The sequence below is a fragment of the Alexandromys fortis genome, unplaced genomic scaffold (assembly GCF_014885135.2).
Source record: "Alexandromys fortis isolate MF-2015 unplaced genomic scaffold, M_Fortis_MF-2015_v1.1 scaffold_277, whole genome shotgun sequence".
Taxonomy (NCBI): domain Eukaryota; kingdom Metazoa; phylum Chordata; class Mammalia; order Rodentia; family Cricetidae; genus Alexandromys; species Alexandromys fortis.
In genome coordinates, this window is record NW_026068153.1 from 676,585 (window position 1) to 695,366 (window position 18,782).

The following is an 18,782-nucleotide window of genomic DNA, read 5'->3' on the forward strand; positions in this document are numbered from 1 at the left end:
AATATATACATATTAGAGTACTACTCAGCAGTAAAAAACAAGGACTTCTTGAAGTTTGCAGGCAAATGGATGGAAATAGAAAACACTATCCTGAGTGAGGTAAGCCAGACCCAAAAAGAGGAACATGGGATGTACTCACTCATATTTGGTTTCTAGCCATAAATAAAGGACATTGAGCCTATAATTCGGGTTCTTAGAGAAGCTAAATAAGAAGGAGAGCCATACTATCTTTTTAAACATGGTCTTTCAATGGCTTGAGGCTGGCTGCCCACTGAGCCCTAGGAATCCACTTATCTCTGCTTCCCCAGTGCTGGGATTACAAGAACGCCTGCCATTCAAAGCCTTATATGTGGGTGCTAAGGATTAAATTTAGGTTCCCAAGCTTGAGAAAAAAGTATTTTTTTAACTAATGGATCCATCTTCCCATCCCTTGAAGATATCTTTATCTTATCTTAGCCAGAGCCAAGCTGGACTAAAGAACTAGGAGATAATAGACGGAGGTTGTCTTAAGATTCAGCATTGCAGTGATGGGTGTCTGTATCAGGAGGAAACCACTATAGCTAGCTCCTAGGGTGGTAAAGCTGACCTGGGCTCAAGAAAGATGCCTTCCTATCAATGATACTACCTTCCACGAGCACATGCTACCCTGCAATGGAGTTCTCTTTCCTTCGAGAGTCACCCTCCTCTTCGCTGCCCACCTCTGCCCTGCATCCCCAGCCTCGGCTGAGGCCCAGTGTTCCACAGAGCCTTCTGCACCCCTGGCCCCCACACAGGCTTGCACACACTCTGCTCTGAACACCCACAGGTTTTCTGCTGGACCTGGCAATTCTGGGCTTAATTACATAGTAGGTAGTGTTACCTTCTCTCATTTCATGTCTGTTTATCTTGTTTCCAAAATAAGATTGAAACTTATCCTCAGACAGGAACTATGTTTTTTTTTCTATTGGTGCTGTCTCTAAATACTTACACACATACATACAAACACACACACACACACTATGCACAATTTTATTTTTACTCATCTTGTCATACAAAGAAAGAACACTTAGGCATATATTTATAGGTAAATATCTCCAATTGTGTCAGGCAGTGGTGGCATACACCTTTAATTGTAGCACTTGGGAGGCAGAGGCAGGCGGGTCTCTGTGAGTTCAAAGCCAGCCTGGTCTACAAGAGCTAGTTCCAGGACAGGCTCCAAAGCTACAGAGAAACCCTGTCTCAAAAAAAAAAAAAAAAAAGAAAGAAAGAAAAAGAAAAAGAAAAAGAAAAGAAAGAAAGAAAGAGAAAAAAGAAAGATATTCCCAATTGCTTTCTTTATCCCTGTGACTGGCCACTAACTCATCTTTCTATTTCTTACTAGAGCATTCTGTTTTCTGCTGAAATTTGTTGATGGGGTTAAAGTCTAAGATTGGGCTCACAGTGAATAAGACAGGGTTAGTTTTTCATTGATGGTTCCAGTCAACAGTGGCTCTAATCATGTTCCCCATTATGCCAGTCAGAGAACTGGGGTGAAACCTGTTAGAAATCATAACACAACAAAATGGTATGCTGTGCCTGAGATACTCCTAACCTAGCGCTAAGCACACAACAGATGCTCGATAAAAATGGGTTAGGTGGGGCTGGCGAGATGGCTCAGAGGCTAAGAGCACTGACTGCTCTTCCAAAGGTCTTGAGTCCAATTCACAGCAACCATATGGTGGCTCACTACCATCTGTAATGAGATCTGATGCCCTCGTCTGGCCTGCAGGTGTACATGCAGGCAGAACACTGTACACATAATAGATAATAAAGAAAACATTATTTTAAAAAATGGGGTTCAGCAGGTGTATAACTGACTCAGTGAGAAAGCATCTGTCTAGCACAAGAAAGACCTTGGGTTTCATTCAGCTCCAGCATCAAGATAATAGAAGGTGCATTAGTACATCAGTGAGTTTCTCCTATGGCATCCTCTAACTACAGGAGACGACCCTCCACACAAACATCTAGGCACACAAAGAGAGCACAGCTAACCTCCCCTGGGGTAGTTCCCAAAGGAACAGACAGATGAGTTCTCCAGAACATGTTGTTCATGTCTCAAAATAAGATCCACCTCTCATTTCAGGGCACACGTATTTTTAGTGGTCAGGGGAAGGATTTTTGTAAGGAAAACAATGAAAGGGCCCATATTGTGGGAACAGGAATTAAAACAAGCTGGGCCTCACCATCTGCAGGCATAGATGCCTTCCCACCCTGCTGCCTTTTGTGGGGTTCCATTCTGCTCTATCTGTTCCTTTTGTGCAGAGAGTGAGGCCTGGGTGGCTACTGCCCTGCTAACAAAGCTTGCACAACGTTCTTGGTATGTAACATACACTGCACATTGCCCCATCAAAGCCCTGCTGTAATTCCAGCAAAGGGACTGCCATTGTTATCATCCTTTTCCTTTTATAGAAGACAACACTGAGGAAGCAGGGTGGGGGCAGATAAGGCGATCTTGCATAAAGTAGCTGAGGAAAAGCCAATTGAGCTGGGACAGAAAAGAGGGCTGGATTCTGATCTATTTGGAAGTCCCTTGGTCCTCTGCAAGTTCCACCAGCTGCTGAGGCGCCTTGAAACTTGGGAGATACCACGCCAGTTCTGTGTACCTTTCTGGTTCTCATGGCATTTCTAGAAACTGGAGGTGGGCAAGGAGGAGTGTGAAAGAGGAGAGATGGAAATGCATCCGCTTAGATCAGCTCTTCCCCTCCCTTCCTGCCTCAAGTGAGGTGTCACAGGATGAGTGGGGTAGTGATGGAGGGATGCCAACCAAGCAGCAGAGGAGGCACAGCCTTTCCCAACTCACTCCTCAAAACGCCCAGTGTTCCAATGTTAAAGAAGCCCCCAAGATCAGAAAAAGAGTGTGGACATCAAGTAGTCAGACTGGAGTAAATTGCCCACTTTCAGGCTATGTGAACCAGGACAAGTCAGCATCTCTGAGCTTCAGGTGCCTGATCTGCAAACACGGAGTAGTTAACAATGCCGACCTCATAGGTTTGCTCTGAAGATGGAGTGCAGATGAAGCTGAGGGGCAGTAGGACCCACACGGAAGCCTCTGAATACCCACTGCCATTATGTTGATTGTACTGTTGAGTGTGCAACATGACATATGCAACCATATCTGCTTTATTATACAATACATAAGCCTATACCAAGGATAAGAACTGCAACATGGTATGGGTTGGGCACTAAAAAAGATACAGGCTGTGGTGTTACCTCTGTTTTTTAATCACCATAGTGCCAGCAATATCATCTGTTCCCACACTCCAAAGGGTGTGTAGCATTGGGGTAGACTTATATCTTGTACTTTATCTCAAATCCCAGCCAGTGAAGGCAGTATTCCTCCCCTTTGCAGGATGAGGACAAAGCTGTCCCAAATGTTTACACCTAATGGTCCTTTTCCTGCTTTAAAGTCCTGTTACCTGAGAATGCTCACTTGTTACCATGGTGACTCATGAGTTCAATGGTTGTTTCCCAGAGAAGTATTCTATGTATTAAGTCAGACCGAGGAACCTCCTGGAGCTGACTTGAGTCTGAAGGACTCCTCTACAACAGGCCGGAAGGTTTGGGATTGCACCCAAGGGCAGTTACTAAGAAGCAAAAGTATTTCATTAAAGATGTTTTCTTCTATAAGGGTGAACAGGTTCTTTTTATTGTTGTGATTATTACTATTATTATTATGATGATTTCATAGTCCAGCAGGCCAGTGTTGTGTTTTCAGTTCCAACATTGGAACTCCCCACCAGATGGCATTGTTTACAGGTTTCCTAAGTCCCTAGTTTCTTGCCCTTCCCAGACTGTAAGGCAGGACTCTCTGTCTATGTCCTTCCCGGGCGAAGTGAAGAAACAGAGACCCCAGATCACAAAGCCAGTCAGCCCCAGCTCAGGGCCACACTCAGGACACACCTCAGATCTGCATGTGCCTTTTGTGATGTTGGCATACTGACAAGAAAACCATTCTCAGCAAGCACATCTCAGAGCCAGGAAGAGAACTCTTCCACTAGGCAATAAGTGAATATGATTGGAATGAGAAGCCAGGGTGCTGGGGCTCTAATTAAGGATATCCACACACGCAGGCGCCTTTACACACATACATCGAAGAGTGTGTGGGCAACCACTGTGGCGACCCAGTGCCTTGCACGATGCAAGCACATCTCCATACGATATTTTTAGAACATTATCTAACAATGTCTACAAAATAAATTATTCATGCTCTTTTATTTGGCATTTCCTCTTCTGGTAATATGGAAATATCGATAGAAATAGAATTTCACAAATATATGCTTGACACTGTTTATGAAAGCACTGTTCAGAGTAGCAAAGAAAGCATCCAGGTGATCCATTAGGTCCTATAGCTCCACTATAAAACAAGCAGAAAATGGAATTTTACCCAAATGGCTATGACATTTCCCTTATCCCAGAGCTGAAGGGATGTCGATCACGTGTTACTATAAGAGCTAAATTGCAGTGGAATATAGCTATTTGAAAGAATTTCTTATGGGAATATCATCATCCCTCTAATGTGTGACTATAAGTGTGTGTACATCCATTTGTTTATGTGTGGTGAAGGATGAGCTTACAGAAAGGTGTGTAGATTATTAACACCAGGTATCCGGGGTGGGGGGTGGGTCTGGGAAGGACAAAAGGAGAAAAGATGCCTGCTGTTTTCTTTGTCGGTATTTCAAAGTTTTCAGTGGTTCCAATATACATATGTTATTTGTGAAATATATGAACTCTTACCCCCATGACCATTAAAAATCAAAACAACAAAACACAAAAGACAAAAGCAACCAACCAAAGAAACAAATAAAAACGTCTGAAAGCAAAGACAGAGAAAATTCTAAAATAAGTTTCTCAAATTCCGTTTTGGCCTGTTCCTCAGTCAACATCATAGGAGCAGAAATATTGTTAAAAAATACACAGCATCAAAGAGGAACAAGGACCTGTCAATCTACGCATTCTTGGAGCTAGTTAGGTTTTGTGACCATTTTCCTGTCCTAGTCTTGATTCTGGAGTAACCTGCTGAACTTAGCACCTAGGTATGTCCCCGCACCCAGAGAGGGAGTTGTGTAGCCTGTGATACCAAAGTGACTTGAAATGTTTCATCTTGTTCTGCCTCACCCCGGAGTTTGTAACTATAGATAGACCTCACCAGGAGACAGAACCAACTCTGGCAGGCAGGCAGGTCTTCTGGGGCATCAGAACCTGGTACTCTGAAGACGGGCCTTGTTCCCATGGGTTTCTTTAACCAATTATGACTCTCATTTGCAGAGTGACAACAGACAGAACTACGTACCACAGAAGTCCCGGCTCTTACGGTGATGACCATGGGACTTCAGCAGTGATAAAACCATCTGAAGCCTTAGCTTAGCTGATCCTTCTGGGCTGTCACCATCCAGTTCTAAAATCCTTAACCCATCCTACCTTAAGAGTCAGCAAGAAGGCAAAATAGTCTGACTTACCAAGCCAACTTCTGTTTAAGTACACAGACACAAACACGGGAGGCACTGTGAAGAAATCTACTACAGAATTCACTTCCAGCCAGAACCACAGCTTATCGTTGGCTGCAATAAACTGGGGGGAAAGAAATAAGACAGAAAGACAAAATGAGAGGGATGGTGCTAGCATTTACTATATGTCCTTTTGTCAAAGGACCAACGTTGGATTTCTGCGGAGTCTGGAGGATGACACTCCATTCTTCTCATATTATCCTGTATACCAATCGCTAGCTTGTTTGGGTGAACGCATAACCTTTTTAAGAAAGTGACTATATGCCACACAGGCCTTGGGAAATGATCAGACAATATACTTTCCTGTGGATCCTGTGGATCATGGAGGATGAGGAAACTCACTTCCCTGGGACTTTCTACGGTAAATTTAACTGTGAATGAAGCACATATATACTCATTCACGCACATGTCTGCAATTCCCATTTCATACAAAACTGCTCATGAGTACCATTTATCTAGTATGGGCCCCCGAATCCCACCAACCTTCACCCCTAGTTGGCTCTGACAGTGGCGATCTCAACACTGCTAAAGATAAATTGATGAGCTTAAGATACTTTTGTTCAGTTTACCTTTTAATAGAAAAACACATTCGTGTTTGAATATGTTAGAAATTTAGGAACACTGAGACAGTGAAGATGCCATTGTTTCAGGCCCTTTCCTTGAACTATATTAAGCACATATTACAGAAAATGTCCAGCTATGCAATGCACTTTCCCATAGACCTAAGAATAGAAAGCAGGTGTGCAGCCCACCATGGGGACCTCAGGCGTCTCCTTGCCTGGGTCCTGGGTGGCATGTTATCCTGGCGTTTCAGATTCTCCTACCCCACCGTGCTACTCCTGGGAGATGCCGCCAAACTTACCCGCAAGCCAAAGTAGAGAAGGAAGAACACGTTGAAAGCCATGTCGATCTGTAATGTGAAATCTTTGTAGAAATTCTGGCAGGATTCTATTGGGCTATTAGGATGGGAAGAAGAAAAAGCAAGAGGTAAATAAAAGACAAAGAAAATCTCGTCACAGCTTCCACAATGCTGAGAAATGGTGGGTGGGGTAGAGGACAAAATGGACGTTCATTGAATACATTTGGTCTTTCTACCCCTTGTGACCATCAAGCAAGCACTGCCAAAGGGGTTTCCATTCAACCATTCAGTGTTTTCTTCTTTTATTTGCTGGGGGGTGGTGGTGGCAATTGTAGATATTTTTTTTTTATCATCATTCAACAGTTGATCTGAGACTCAAAGGAAGGTCATGCAGACTCCTTGGAGGAAGGACAAGCAGGAAGGACTACCAAATTCCTTGATTTCACATTAACCCTTAAAGAACTGATTTCTTCAATTAAAAGGACTTATCACAAGGCTAAAATATCAGATCCTATGCCCTCCAGCCCATTAGAAGTGGAGCCCATTTTCCAGTAGCTATGTCTGGATCTTAGAAAAGCTATTAGCAAATTTGTAAAGGACTCAGGAGCATCTCAGGACAGCTCTGGAGGAGAGGCTCCTGGTTACCGTTCTAGCTAGTCTAAGCATGGACTTCTTGTGTGGTACTCTGCACTGGGGAAGGAAGCAATGTTCAACAATAAAATTCAAGACCATTAAACTAATGTATGGAAGCAGTACTCTAAGGGTTAATTTTGTTTGTTGTTGTCGTTGGCATGCAGGTTAATGGGCTTTGTTGTGTGTGTGCCAAGCAGCCAATGCGCACCCTCTCCTCCCCCCCCCCCCCGCACACTTCTATTTTGTTCAAGAATCGGCAGTTCCAAAGGGTACTACTATACAAACTGGTACAAGGCTTCCATGAGAGTTCCCACAGCAAACTGATCAGAACATCTCTGTGTGAACAGTGCCGAAGGTTGGAGCAGGTGGGAAGCACCAAAGTCTCACAGACATATCAAAACTATAACAGAAATTTCAGTAGACTGCTGTCTATAAGCAAATGGAAGCATCCAGGCCGGGAATAATAAGACAGTGAGATGAGAAAAAGGGAGGGAGAATGGAGGGACCCCCGAATTCTTCAGATGGGAAGCAAGCTGGACCTCCCCGACCATGAGTCAAGGAACTGCAGAGGTGCATCAGGAAAGATTTCTGAGCAGCGTTGCCACTTTAGAAATCATTGCATAAGATACCAGTTAGTATAGTTGTACTTCAATCAGGGCAATGCTTGGCTGTTCAACAGGCAGGAATTGGTGCAGCCTAGGAATGCAGGGCCCACTCAGAGGTAAGTCAATCTATGGGAACCTCCAGTCATGTGACATGCATTGGCTTTTCCCGTTCTTCATTGGGATTACAAACCAAACATGCCCCTGGTCATGTTCCAAACCACTGATATGTGGTAACCCTCTGCACACAAAGGCAGAGAAACCTATTCTTGCATTTACAAAGTAAGCCGACTGAACAAAAGCTATAGAAAATGGTTGTTTTACAGAGGAAATGACAACTGCCGAGTTCTCACTAAAGCAAGAAAAGTGAGAGGGGAGACAGAAGGGAATCTGGTTAGTCCAGGGCTGAAAAGAGGCAGGAACAAAAGCTTACACGAAGCGGCCTACCATTGTTCTTTTTGTCCCTGCCCAAGCATGAACTTAAATGAAAACTAGGGCCTGTAGGTAACAAGGGACATGTTTATAATTCTTAAGCCATGGTGTGGTATTATCAACATCAAGAGTACAGTGTGTTCCTAAAATATGCATGAAGGGTGACAGGAAAGATCTACTCCAGATCCCAGGGATCTTAAGTTGACAGTATGTATCTCTGTGGTGAGAGAGCCACTGGCAGGATATACTACTGAAAATTAAGAGGTGTGTGTGTGTGTGTCTGCATGTGTGTGTGTGTGTCTGCATGTGTGTGTGTCTGCATGTGTGTGTGTGTCTGCGTGTGTGTGTGTCTGCATGTGTGTGTGTGTGTCTGTGTGTGTGTGTCTGCATGTGTGTGTGTCTGTGTCTGTGTGTGTGTGTGTGTGTGTGTGTGTGTGTGTGCAAGAGAACAAGTGAGTGAAGATGCAGGAGATTTGTATAAGCATCACACTCATGTACCACTGTGCTGGCAGGAACTTGGATTCCACATTGAAAGTACATAGTCACAGATTTAGTTGTACACAGTGTCAAGGGAACCAAAGGAAGGCCTTGGGTTCAAGTTCACCAAGGAAAATCCATAATTACCTCATTAAAGCCAAGAAATAAGCTCAATATTGCTCTCCCAATAGTCATGGAAGGAGATATTGGTGGCATTTAGGGAATCTTGTTAATTCTCTAGTGCCTATTAATTCCATGAGTTTGTGGATTAATTTAGGAACTTCTAGGAAAACATTTTTCTGGACTCTATTAGAGAGATAACATTTAAGTGTCACTGTGGTTACTTTTGTTCAATAGAAATGGGAAGAGATATTCAAGAAAGTATTAACCATCAGGCCACAGCAACTCTTCCCCATTGTTCCTTGATTTCCTGGTCAGTTCTTTTGTTCTGGTGCTTTCCATATCACACAGTGTTTAAGTGCAACAATGAAAAGACTTTACTCTAAAAAGATGCCACGTTGAAAACCAAATCTCAACATTCCATCCCCATGTATAAAAAGTATTCAGAAAACATAATAGACCTTGTCACTGGCTGCTCAAAATTTAAAACTGACTTAACCATCACCTCCTTACTATTCACTGAGTTCTACACTTTGAGCTAAAACAATAAAATAGAAGCTGTTCTGCTGCTTTGAGTGGCTGTTTTTTTTGGCTGAGGTACAAGGTAACAGAAATACATCCTGAGCTATGGAACAAGGTTGGGGTAAAGGGCAAGAGGTGGGAAATTCTGAGGCAGAAACTGAACTGAGTCTCTGGGAAGTCAGGTGGAATGGAAGCATTCTGGTGACACATTTTCTATCTCTTTTAGCAACTTCCCCTGCAATGGGAATGCCCGGAACAACACCCTGCACGGTGTTTCAAGTAGCAAGGGAACTATTTATCAGGATCCATTCTGAGATAAATCCTCTGAGTGCCTATAGTTCATGCTCTCGCACAATCAGAGACCACAGAGTGGAGATCCAAAGCCCCATTATTTCATTCCCCAAATGGAAACAACCCATGGAGTTTACTGATCTTTTCAAAAGATAATCCGTAACTCAAGAGCCAAAAGGTTGGCCTCTCAGGATTTATTTTTCTCCCCAAGAGACTTTCTCTTAGTGATTATTACTCATTGCAGGAGGGAACCGAAATGGAAGCGCCTCTTCGGTCTTGTGTAAAGCGCCAGGGTTTCCTTGTCTACATCTGCAGATGGCAGCCGGGAAACGGGGCTGCTATTTAAAACTACAAAAGAAAAGGATTCTGAGTCACATTCTTAAATTTAGATTGCCATTCTGATGAGGCATGCCCACATCAGAAAAGGCTTTGGGTGAACGTGCAATGCCAATCATGGGTAGAGGGGTTAAGAATAGAAAGACACCAGTTCTAACACTGACAGCAGCAATCTGGCCAACCCTAATCCATTCCTAGTTAATGAATAACTAGGTAAGTAGAGCATGTTATCCTTATATCCGATGGAATTTTCATTCCTAGGCTCCCACAATCTATACAGATTGGGTGTGATACTGAAGCCTTTGGGACATTTAATGTCTTGACCAGGAATCTAAGATCGAGGATCTTTCCAAAGATCCACACTAAGAAGTTCCTTCTGTTGAGACATGTGCAATATGGGGCATAGCTGAAAATGAACTTCTTGAAAGCATTTGCTTAGCATGCAGCTGTCTACAAAGGAAATAAGACACTCTGTATGGAAAATGGATCCCTTTCTACATATCCTAAACAATACATTTTCCTGTAAATAGGTTCAGTATGATGATTCAATAGGTAGAACTTTCTGGACTTGGCTTTGGAACTTGTCAGAGCACAAGGCCACTCTTTGGAATCTTGTGTCATCTTGAAGCAGGAAGTGCCAACATTTCTCCTAACCCTCCACACTTCTCCTCATATCCCCAAATGCTGTTTTTCTATCTCCTGCCTATGGCTGCCCAACTCCATGAGGCTATTTTTTCCAGACTCTGGTTGTCAGACTCTGGCCTTCATAGGCCTTGGCTCCAGTTCCTGATTCCTTACTCTGGATTAGGGGTCTAACGTTGGCCTTTTCTCCCAGGCTCCCAAACAACAGTTCAGGGACCCCACTTTGCTAACCATGACTTCTGAAGGCATTCCTAGGAACTGCACACTACTTACAGGTACCATTACTCAAGAAGACGCCCATCCAGACCTGAACAGAGAAGATTAAAGAGATTGAGCCTGTCCACAGACAACCAGATGCATACCACTTAACTAATCGCTAAGATCAAGGCTTGAACAGATACTTTCAGTTTCAGATATGGAAAAGAACAGGGGTGTGATTACAATACCACCTTACATGATTCAACGGTGGACAATTAACAATCAGCGTACCCGCTGAGTACATTCTCAGTTCTAGATTAAAAGGGAAAACTGACAAAGTCTAGATGAGGAGGGGTGAAGGGGATGGTGCTTTCCTTACAGGAAATAAAAAAATGCTAAGCATCTTAGGAACACAACAAGCATTCGGAATGATAGAATAGGAAAGCGACTGGTAGGGAAGCAAAGTAGCACTTTGTATAATAATTTCTAACATTCTGATTCCCCCCACTCTTGAAGGCTAGTTCCTTTTAAAATTGAATGGAGCCTTCTCAAGCCCCACCAGGATTACACACAAGAGGTCAGACTCAAGGCACTGCAGACATGAATCAATTCAATAAGCTTAATGATAGCAGACTCTACTCATCCAGCTCACATCTGCAATGCTGCTAGATTAATCTAATTAAAAGATGTCATTCATGGAGCATTAGGGACCTTCCTGTTTCAAATACCAACTCTGAGCCCAGGTGCAAAGAAACTCCAAAACCTACTTCCTTCTAAAGTTCTACAGTTTTTTTGTTTTGTTTTGGTTGTTACTGCAAACTGATTACTTTGTTCCATCAGGAATGAGACCCAAATATTGTCAGCTCTAAATCTGTGTTGTGGTGTGACTTTTTCAAGTGCTCTTGTCCATTTGTGTTCTAACTGCAGTAGCCTTCAAAAACTTGATTCACCAGATAACTCGAATCCTTGTGTATAACTTATATACAAACAATATGTATCCTTACAGATTTTCCTTCATCTATGAGGGATTTTAAAGTATACCCTTAAAAACCAATTTACTCATTTTTATTTTGTCTATGAGTGTTTTGCTTACACATATATCTATGTACCATGTGCATGCATTTCCTGTAGAGGCCAGAAGATGGCATCTGGTCTCCTGGAACTAGAATGACAGATGGTTATTAAGCTAACATTACGGTGCTAGAAATTGGACCCAGGTTCAAGGGAAAATCCTAACCACTGAGCTATCTCTCAAGCCCCTCATAGGTGAATTTCTATAGCTCTGGGATTGGGAAGAGCCTCATTCAGTTCATGTTCAACTCTTCATTTCAACTATATAGCATTTACATATACTCATGAATTTGACCCTCACAAGAGGATTACATAAAATATGTATTTGTTAAAATCTTTGATTTACAAAAAGAAACTCATAGACGTCAATATCTGTTCAAGTTCATAATTCTGAGTAGTTGAGTTGGGATGTGGATCAAGTAGCTGTATTATAATCTCACATTACCTTTTCAGTGCAATGCTATCTCCTTGGAAAGGGAGATGGGTAATACACAATGTTCAATATTAACTGAGCATCCCAAGAGGCTCATACAAAAGTAAGGGGGTAAATTGATGGAATGCTGAAGTTAAACTACCCTAGCAAGACTTCATGTATTTGTGAGCTTGTCTGGGAATATCCAGAGGAGCTGGATTATCTAAACTATGTCCAACACTGTTCTGTCAAAGTGGGCATATGGAAAGTCAATCATCTCAAGAAGTCCTCCCTAGGTCTCCAGTGTTTCTAGAAACAGAAATGTTCTACCTGAAGAGATAATGTCATTCACTTACATACTTACATAAGATGAGTTCCCAGTTATCCTCCCGAAAACTTTTGCAATTCATAGTCAATCTCTCTCTCTCTCTCTCTCTCTCTCTCTCTCTCTCTCTCTCTCTCTCTCTCTCTGCCTTAAACCCCTAAAGAGACATGAAGATCAGTAGTTGGAGGCCATCTTTGGGAACTTAGTGAGTTAGAGGACTCGTTGGGCTACATATGACCCTGCACCCTCCCAAAATAAGCAAAATGAATACAGTAGAAGCTGATAATATTTGAACCCTTAAATATTCCTTCCTAACTATGGGCTGGGGATTAACAAACTTTCCACACCATTTCATCCAATCAAAGCAAAAGGAAAGATGACATCATTTAGACATAGATTCTATAGAACTCATCTTCAGCCAATGAGCAGTATTGATCTCACAAATGTGAAGTTTTTCTTGCTAATGTCTGGATGTATTGGTCAAAATATGTGCTTCACTTTACCTGTGAGGATGATATGTACCTGAATATTCAAACTATCAAGAATAAAGGGAGTCTTTGCAGTGTATCCAGATCTGTAAGTCAGTGTTATCCATACAACTTTGGGTCCCAGTGTCTTGTGAACTCATAACAATAATGGAACTACTATGAGAGAGAAGACGCTAATTAATCGTTGAAACGGCTTGAATCTGTTTGTGGACTATTGCCATCTTAAGTGGACAGCATCACAGGTCCTGAACAACTCAACTTACATCTGTCTTTGTATTTCTTTACTTTTCTTAACACCCCCTCTTGAGCACCTGATCAGAGTTATGCACTGAAGAGTTTATCATTGGGGGTTTGAGAGATGACTTAACCAGTTAGCAGCACTTCTTGATCTCACAGAAGACAGTGGCTCGGGTCCCAGAACCCACATGGTGTCTAACACCTGCCTGTAACTCCAGTTCCAGAGGATCCAGTCCTCCTTTTCCCTTCACTAGCACTGCATGCATGCATGTGGTACACAGACAGACATGCAGTCCAAACACCCAGACACATAAAGTAGAAGTAAATAACTCTAAAATGCCAAAAAAGGCCAAAAATCTTATTTTACAATACCAGCGAGGGGCCATACATTCAAAAAGTACTATACTTTCATATTCTTATTTAAAACACCGAATCAAGTCTCTTCTGTCCATCTACATTAGGACTTTATCTAAGAACATCCTTAAGATAGATGTCTCCCATGTCACTATCTTTGACAGGTGGACTGATTAATGATTGATCAAAGCTAATGAAAATTACGTCAGATTGGTTCTTTCTTTAATCTTAAAGCATTCTTCTTAGACAGTGCACTTGTTGTACATTTTTCCTAAAGAATATTGCACTTGTTTCAATGTAAATAGAAGACACTCTCTGTCACTCGGTAGTATTGATCTACCATGATGTCAAGCCCACTTGTTAAATGGTTTTATCGGGAAGTCCTTAGCTATGGTTAGTGTCAATAATTTATTCATCTTCCTGACAACAGCTTTTAATTATGCCAGTGCTCAGATGACAAGATGGGATTCAATGGCAATAAGCACATAGATCATCTGAACTGTGCTGAGACGAACAGGCAGCACGGAGGGGTGACATGGGAACCCTCGCTGCTCTGCCGAGTCCTTCTGTGCTCTGTAATCTTCAGCTCTGAACAACAACGACAGCAGTGCATCTCAGAGCATTCGCATGGCACAGGGTGTCTACCTGAGTAATTAGTCCTAAGAATACAGCATTCTTCCCAGAGACAAAGAAAATGACACAGATCGCTGATGAGGAGACAAAACATGTCAGTTCCTTGCAAGCTGGATTTCTCAATGAAAGTCACAGATAACGTGTTATCCCAAAACTCGGGTGGTAAGAGCCTGTGCTCGTTAGTGTTTGTCGGTGTGATGCAGACAGACATATTTGGGAAGAGAATTTCAGTCGAGGCATAGCCTCCACCAGATCGGCCGATGGCTATGTCCTGAGGCATTTTCTAAATTACTAATTATGTGGGAAAACCCAGCCCACTGTGGGCGGTGCCATCCCAGGTGGGCCTGGCCTATATAAGAAAGCTAAAGCAAGCCAGTAGCTGTATTCTTCCACCGTCTCTGTTTTAGTTCTTGCTTCAGGTTCCTGCTTGGGCTCCTGTCCTTAATTCTAATTCTAAATCGGGGGGACCTTTTCTCTCCAAGCCTAATTTTGGTTGACAACAAAACAGAAAATTAGAGCAGTGTCTTATCCGTGTTTATATTTACCCCATTCTATATGTAAATGCACCTGAGTATTTTAAAGGCAAAACATGTGAATTGTAAGTCAACCTCTTCACCAATGGGCAACTGGGTTGTTTTCAAGTTGGGCAGATGATTCAAAATCCTAGTTCTATGGCTTATGAGTTGGTTGTGTCCTATGACCTGTATTCTGTCGTTGAAGCAACATGACCTCTCCAAGCCTTGGTTTACTCGTCTGTAAACTGGGGATAAGGAGACAAAATGTCAAGGCTTATGTAAGGAGAAATATCTATGCGTTCAATCAATAACACTTATATTTATAGCTAAGTAACGGTGGTAATGACAATAGCAACTGCCAATGGAAAAATGCCCCAAAGGCAATGAAAACTGAGAGGATTAATAATCTCTATGCTCCATTTCCCCTTTCATGTCTGCATTGCTGAATTCTTTTTTTTTTTTTTTTTTTTTTTTGGTTTTTTCGAGACAGGGTTTCTCTATGGCTTTGGAGCCTGTCNCCCACCAAAAGTCTACCACACATGACTCATGAAATCTACGCTGGAGCTCTCTGTACAACGTGGAGGCAGCTTGACAGGTGGGAGAATCTCATCTTTTTTTTTGTTTTTTGTTTTTTTTGGTTTTTCGAGACAGGGTTTCTCTATGGCTTTGGAGCCTGTCCTGGAACTAGCTCTGTAGACCAGGCTGGTCTCGAACTCACAGAGATCCGCCTGCCTCTGCCTCCCAAGTGCTGGCATTAAAGGCGTGCGCCACCTTCGCCCGGCAAGCTGAATTCTTATAAAAATATTCTGATATGATCCACAGACTCACTGGATATGCGGTGAGCTCTTAATCGGAGAATTCACTATCACACAGTAAGAGTCTATACATCAGAATGTTAATTTTGGGTAAAATTCAAAAAATAAAAATGGGAAAAAGATATTCCCAGAAAGACGGTCATACTGTGTCATAAATACTAAATAATTAACCAAGATTTCTTAACAATGAAAGCCCTGTGTCACTTTAATGAGTGGCTCGTGGGAGGCTGGCCACTCTTCCTCCCAGATCTTCAGTTCCATTCGCCTGGCTGGCTTGTGTGAATGTGGAGGAGAAGCACAGGAATGAAGCAGCCAAACACTTTGTAAATACTCTGCTCTAGCTGCACTCCCATAAATGTATTCTTTCACTGTTGGAATCCTGGAATGATGTCCGAGACAACCTACCCACTAATGCTTATTTTCTCTAGCTTGACTACAGACTACAATTATGTCAATCACAGTTGTTACCAGAGTGGAATTAGTGTTCATATTTGCCAGCATCTTTTATGTAATAAATCAGAGTTAAGCTATTACATAAAAACAGAGTCTTGCCAAGGAAGGGCTGCTTGCTGCGATTTTTTTTACCAAACTCACAGTGAAACCACAATGGATGCACTCTGGTCACCCACTTCTCTACCCCTGTGCATGATAGCCATTGCCCCCTTTGCAGAGGAGTCTCATTTATCTAGAAGAAGAGAGATATAAGGGGATTACTTAGTAAGTACTAAGTGAATTGTCACTCAGATGTATATTCCAGGTATAGATGGCGAGTCCTTCAAGGACAGAGCTCAAGAGCTATGTGCGTATGGGTAGCAGACACAAAAAGGCAATGTGCACATACATGCTCAGCGTTCTGCAGCAGACATATGTCCTGCCCCAACCCCAATCCCACCTTTGGTCTATCCAGCAAATGGGAGGGCTTAGGGAAACAGAGGCCAGAGAAAAATCCCAGGTCAAGACAAAGAGCTGGGAACTCGGACATATAGCCTGGCAGGTGGTGAGAGGGTTAAATAAGGCCCTGGCCGCTGAGACTATGCTTCCTCTTACACCTGCCTTGGGCAAAGGGTACCTTGATCAGGGCAAGAGGAGTCACCAAACCACTGTGCTTTCTGCTCCCATTTCTGGACATTGTCACACATGTATTAAATAAAGGTTCACAGACAATCACCACTGAACAGTGATGACCAATGGGCAGCCACATCTACACACTGGTAAGCAATGCCCCAGGGTCAACATTCATGAAGAAAGCAGTCTAGACAAAAAAGAAGTTCAAGGTAGTTGGGTATCAATGCTACTCAAATAAGCTCTTGCCCTTATACAGAAAGTGGAAGAGGCTGTGGAAGGAAAACATGACCCCTCTACCTATCAAAAGCAGCACAGGAGGGTGAGTCTGCTGGTGTGCTGAAGTTCATCACATAATAAGCTTTCAAATAACTATGACTTCCAGCTGTTATTATAAGCAGCGGTTAAGACAATTCTTTTCTGTGAGCCTTCTCCAGATTTTAGACTCTGACACGTGGAGGTCACTCACTGGTTGCTACTTAGGTCCGGACCCCCTGTCCTTGAGATGTTGCCTTTGGCACTGCTACCTTACTCTGATTTTAGCTGCAAGGACTCCGAGTGGAAAGCTCAACTAACTACCCCACAGCTTCAATTCTAATACCCATCAACCATATGTCCACTTGAGTAGTCTACTCAAGGTCTACACCAACAAAGACCTTCAGGACCGAGGCTCTGCCTAGTACTAATGTTAGGAGCCCTGGTAGCATCAGGCATCAGCAATTCCCTTTATCTGTTGCTTTTCCTTGAAGAATAAAAAGCAATAACCAGTAACACACACACACTCAGCCTGGGATGAATTTTGTTGACACTAACGGCTGGCGATAGCTCTGTTTGTGGTATCAGGAGGTTGTTTTGTTACTGGGGATTTTTTTAAGGCCCTGGGAGAGACCAGGCACCAGTCTTGCTGACATCTAGTATAGAAAACAATTAGACTACACATGGCAATAAAATCGCTATGTGTTAGCTCTGTCTCTGGCTGACAGCAGAGGCATGAATGTTTTGTTAAAGTACCCCTATTTGGGAGCTCTGCACAGAGCCACAGCATCACAGCCAAAAGGGGTAATCTGAGAGACTGCTGATTAGTAGGCATGAATCTTCTGAGCACAGGGAAGGAACAGTAATTTCCTAGGAATGTCATAAAGCAACCTGGGCAGTAGAGACCAAGCAAACTATAGGAGATCAGTGGGACAAGGTACTTTCGGAATCAAAGAGTCCTCATTAACAGGGCCGGGAGAATTCCTTAGCAAACCCTATACTTATACAATCATATCCCCAAGTATATGTTCTTTTTTTTTATCTATTTTATGAAATTGATGTCTTAGCTTTGGGAATATTTCTTTCCCTTTATATGTTTTTCTTTCTCCCTTGCTGCTGGTTCACAGTGGAATTCATTTATCTATCAAAATTCAGCTTATCGCTTCAGGCCAACAGAAGTAACTCTTACCACGGTTTCAATGGTGTGCACTCGGCTTCTGGATCTAAATTTGGAGAGGAGGATTCTGAACTGAAAGCAGCAAGCTTCTTCCTGCTGCTCCTCCTTGTCATGTTATGGCTGCCTCTGATTTCTCTCTGGAGCTGTTTTCTACAACCCTTTGAAAGCATAGCAGTGTGCTCTGACGGGGTGCCCTGGAGCTGCCTTCTCAGGACTGTCTCCCTTGCCCCCTGGATGGACCCTCTCATCACCGCTCTGCCTCCCTGCAGCCACCCCATCGCTGTGGCAGGAAGCAGGGCGTGTTTCCAGGAACAGAGACAACTGTTTCCTTATGGGAGAGCCCTGGATAAAAGCTCCCCTAATGGTGAGCACTTCAGCCCCTGGGTTTGAATCACTGCCTGCACGGGCCGCCCTCTAATTCCACCAGGCTCCTTTCAGAAAGGAGAATACACTCAAGCAAAGGACTCTTTAGTGGTTACCTTAAGAACATGTTTGAAAGTCTAAGCAAAGTCTGCTTCAGTGGGTGAATAGGATATGTCTAATAGAATGGGAAGAAATGGCGGGTAGAAGGGGCTTGACTCTACCAAGTCCCCAGATATAAGAAAATGGAAATCCAAAGAGGAAAGGGAGGCAAGAGGCTTTCAGTTTTGTTTTACTCTAACTGCTGAATTGCATCATTTTAGCCTAGGTACGCTGGCAAGCTATTACTATAGGGCTTTTCCCTCCCACGGTGGGATCATTAGAGCTGGTTAACACTCCAGCTTTCCTTTCCCGGCATTCACAGTCGGTTTTTCTGCAACTTAA

General features: G+C 42.9%; 1 protein-coding gene across 8 annotated transcripts in view; it reads right to left on the reverse strand.

Moving 5' to 3' along the window:
• Positions 1-18,782, reverse strand: part of Kcnma1 (potassium calcium-activated channel subfamily M alpha 1) — a 717,904-nt gene that overhangs the window by 291,079 nt on the left and 408,043 nt on the right. For all 8 annotated transcript variants that reach the window (XM_050127309.1, XM_050127310.1, XM_050127305.1 and 5 more), the window contains exons 4-5: positions 6,385-6,478; positions 5,475-5,586 (exon numbers count right to left, since the gene is read on the reverse strand). In XM_050127309.1, the coding sequence (XP_049983266.1) occupies positions 5,475-5,586; positions 6,385-6,478 (206 nt within the window). The remainder of the gene's footprint in view (positions 1-5,474; positions 5,587-6,384; positions 6,479-18,782) is intronic.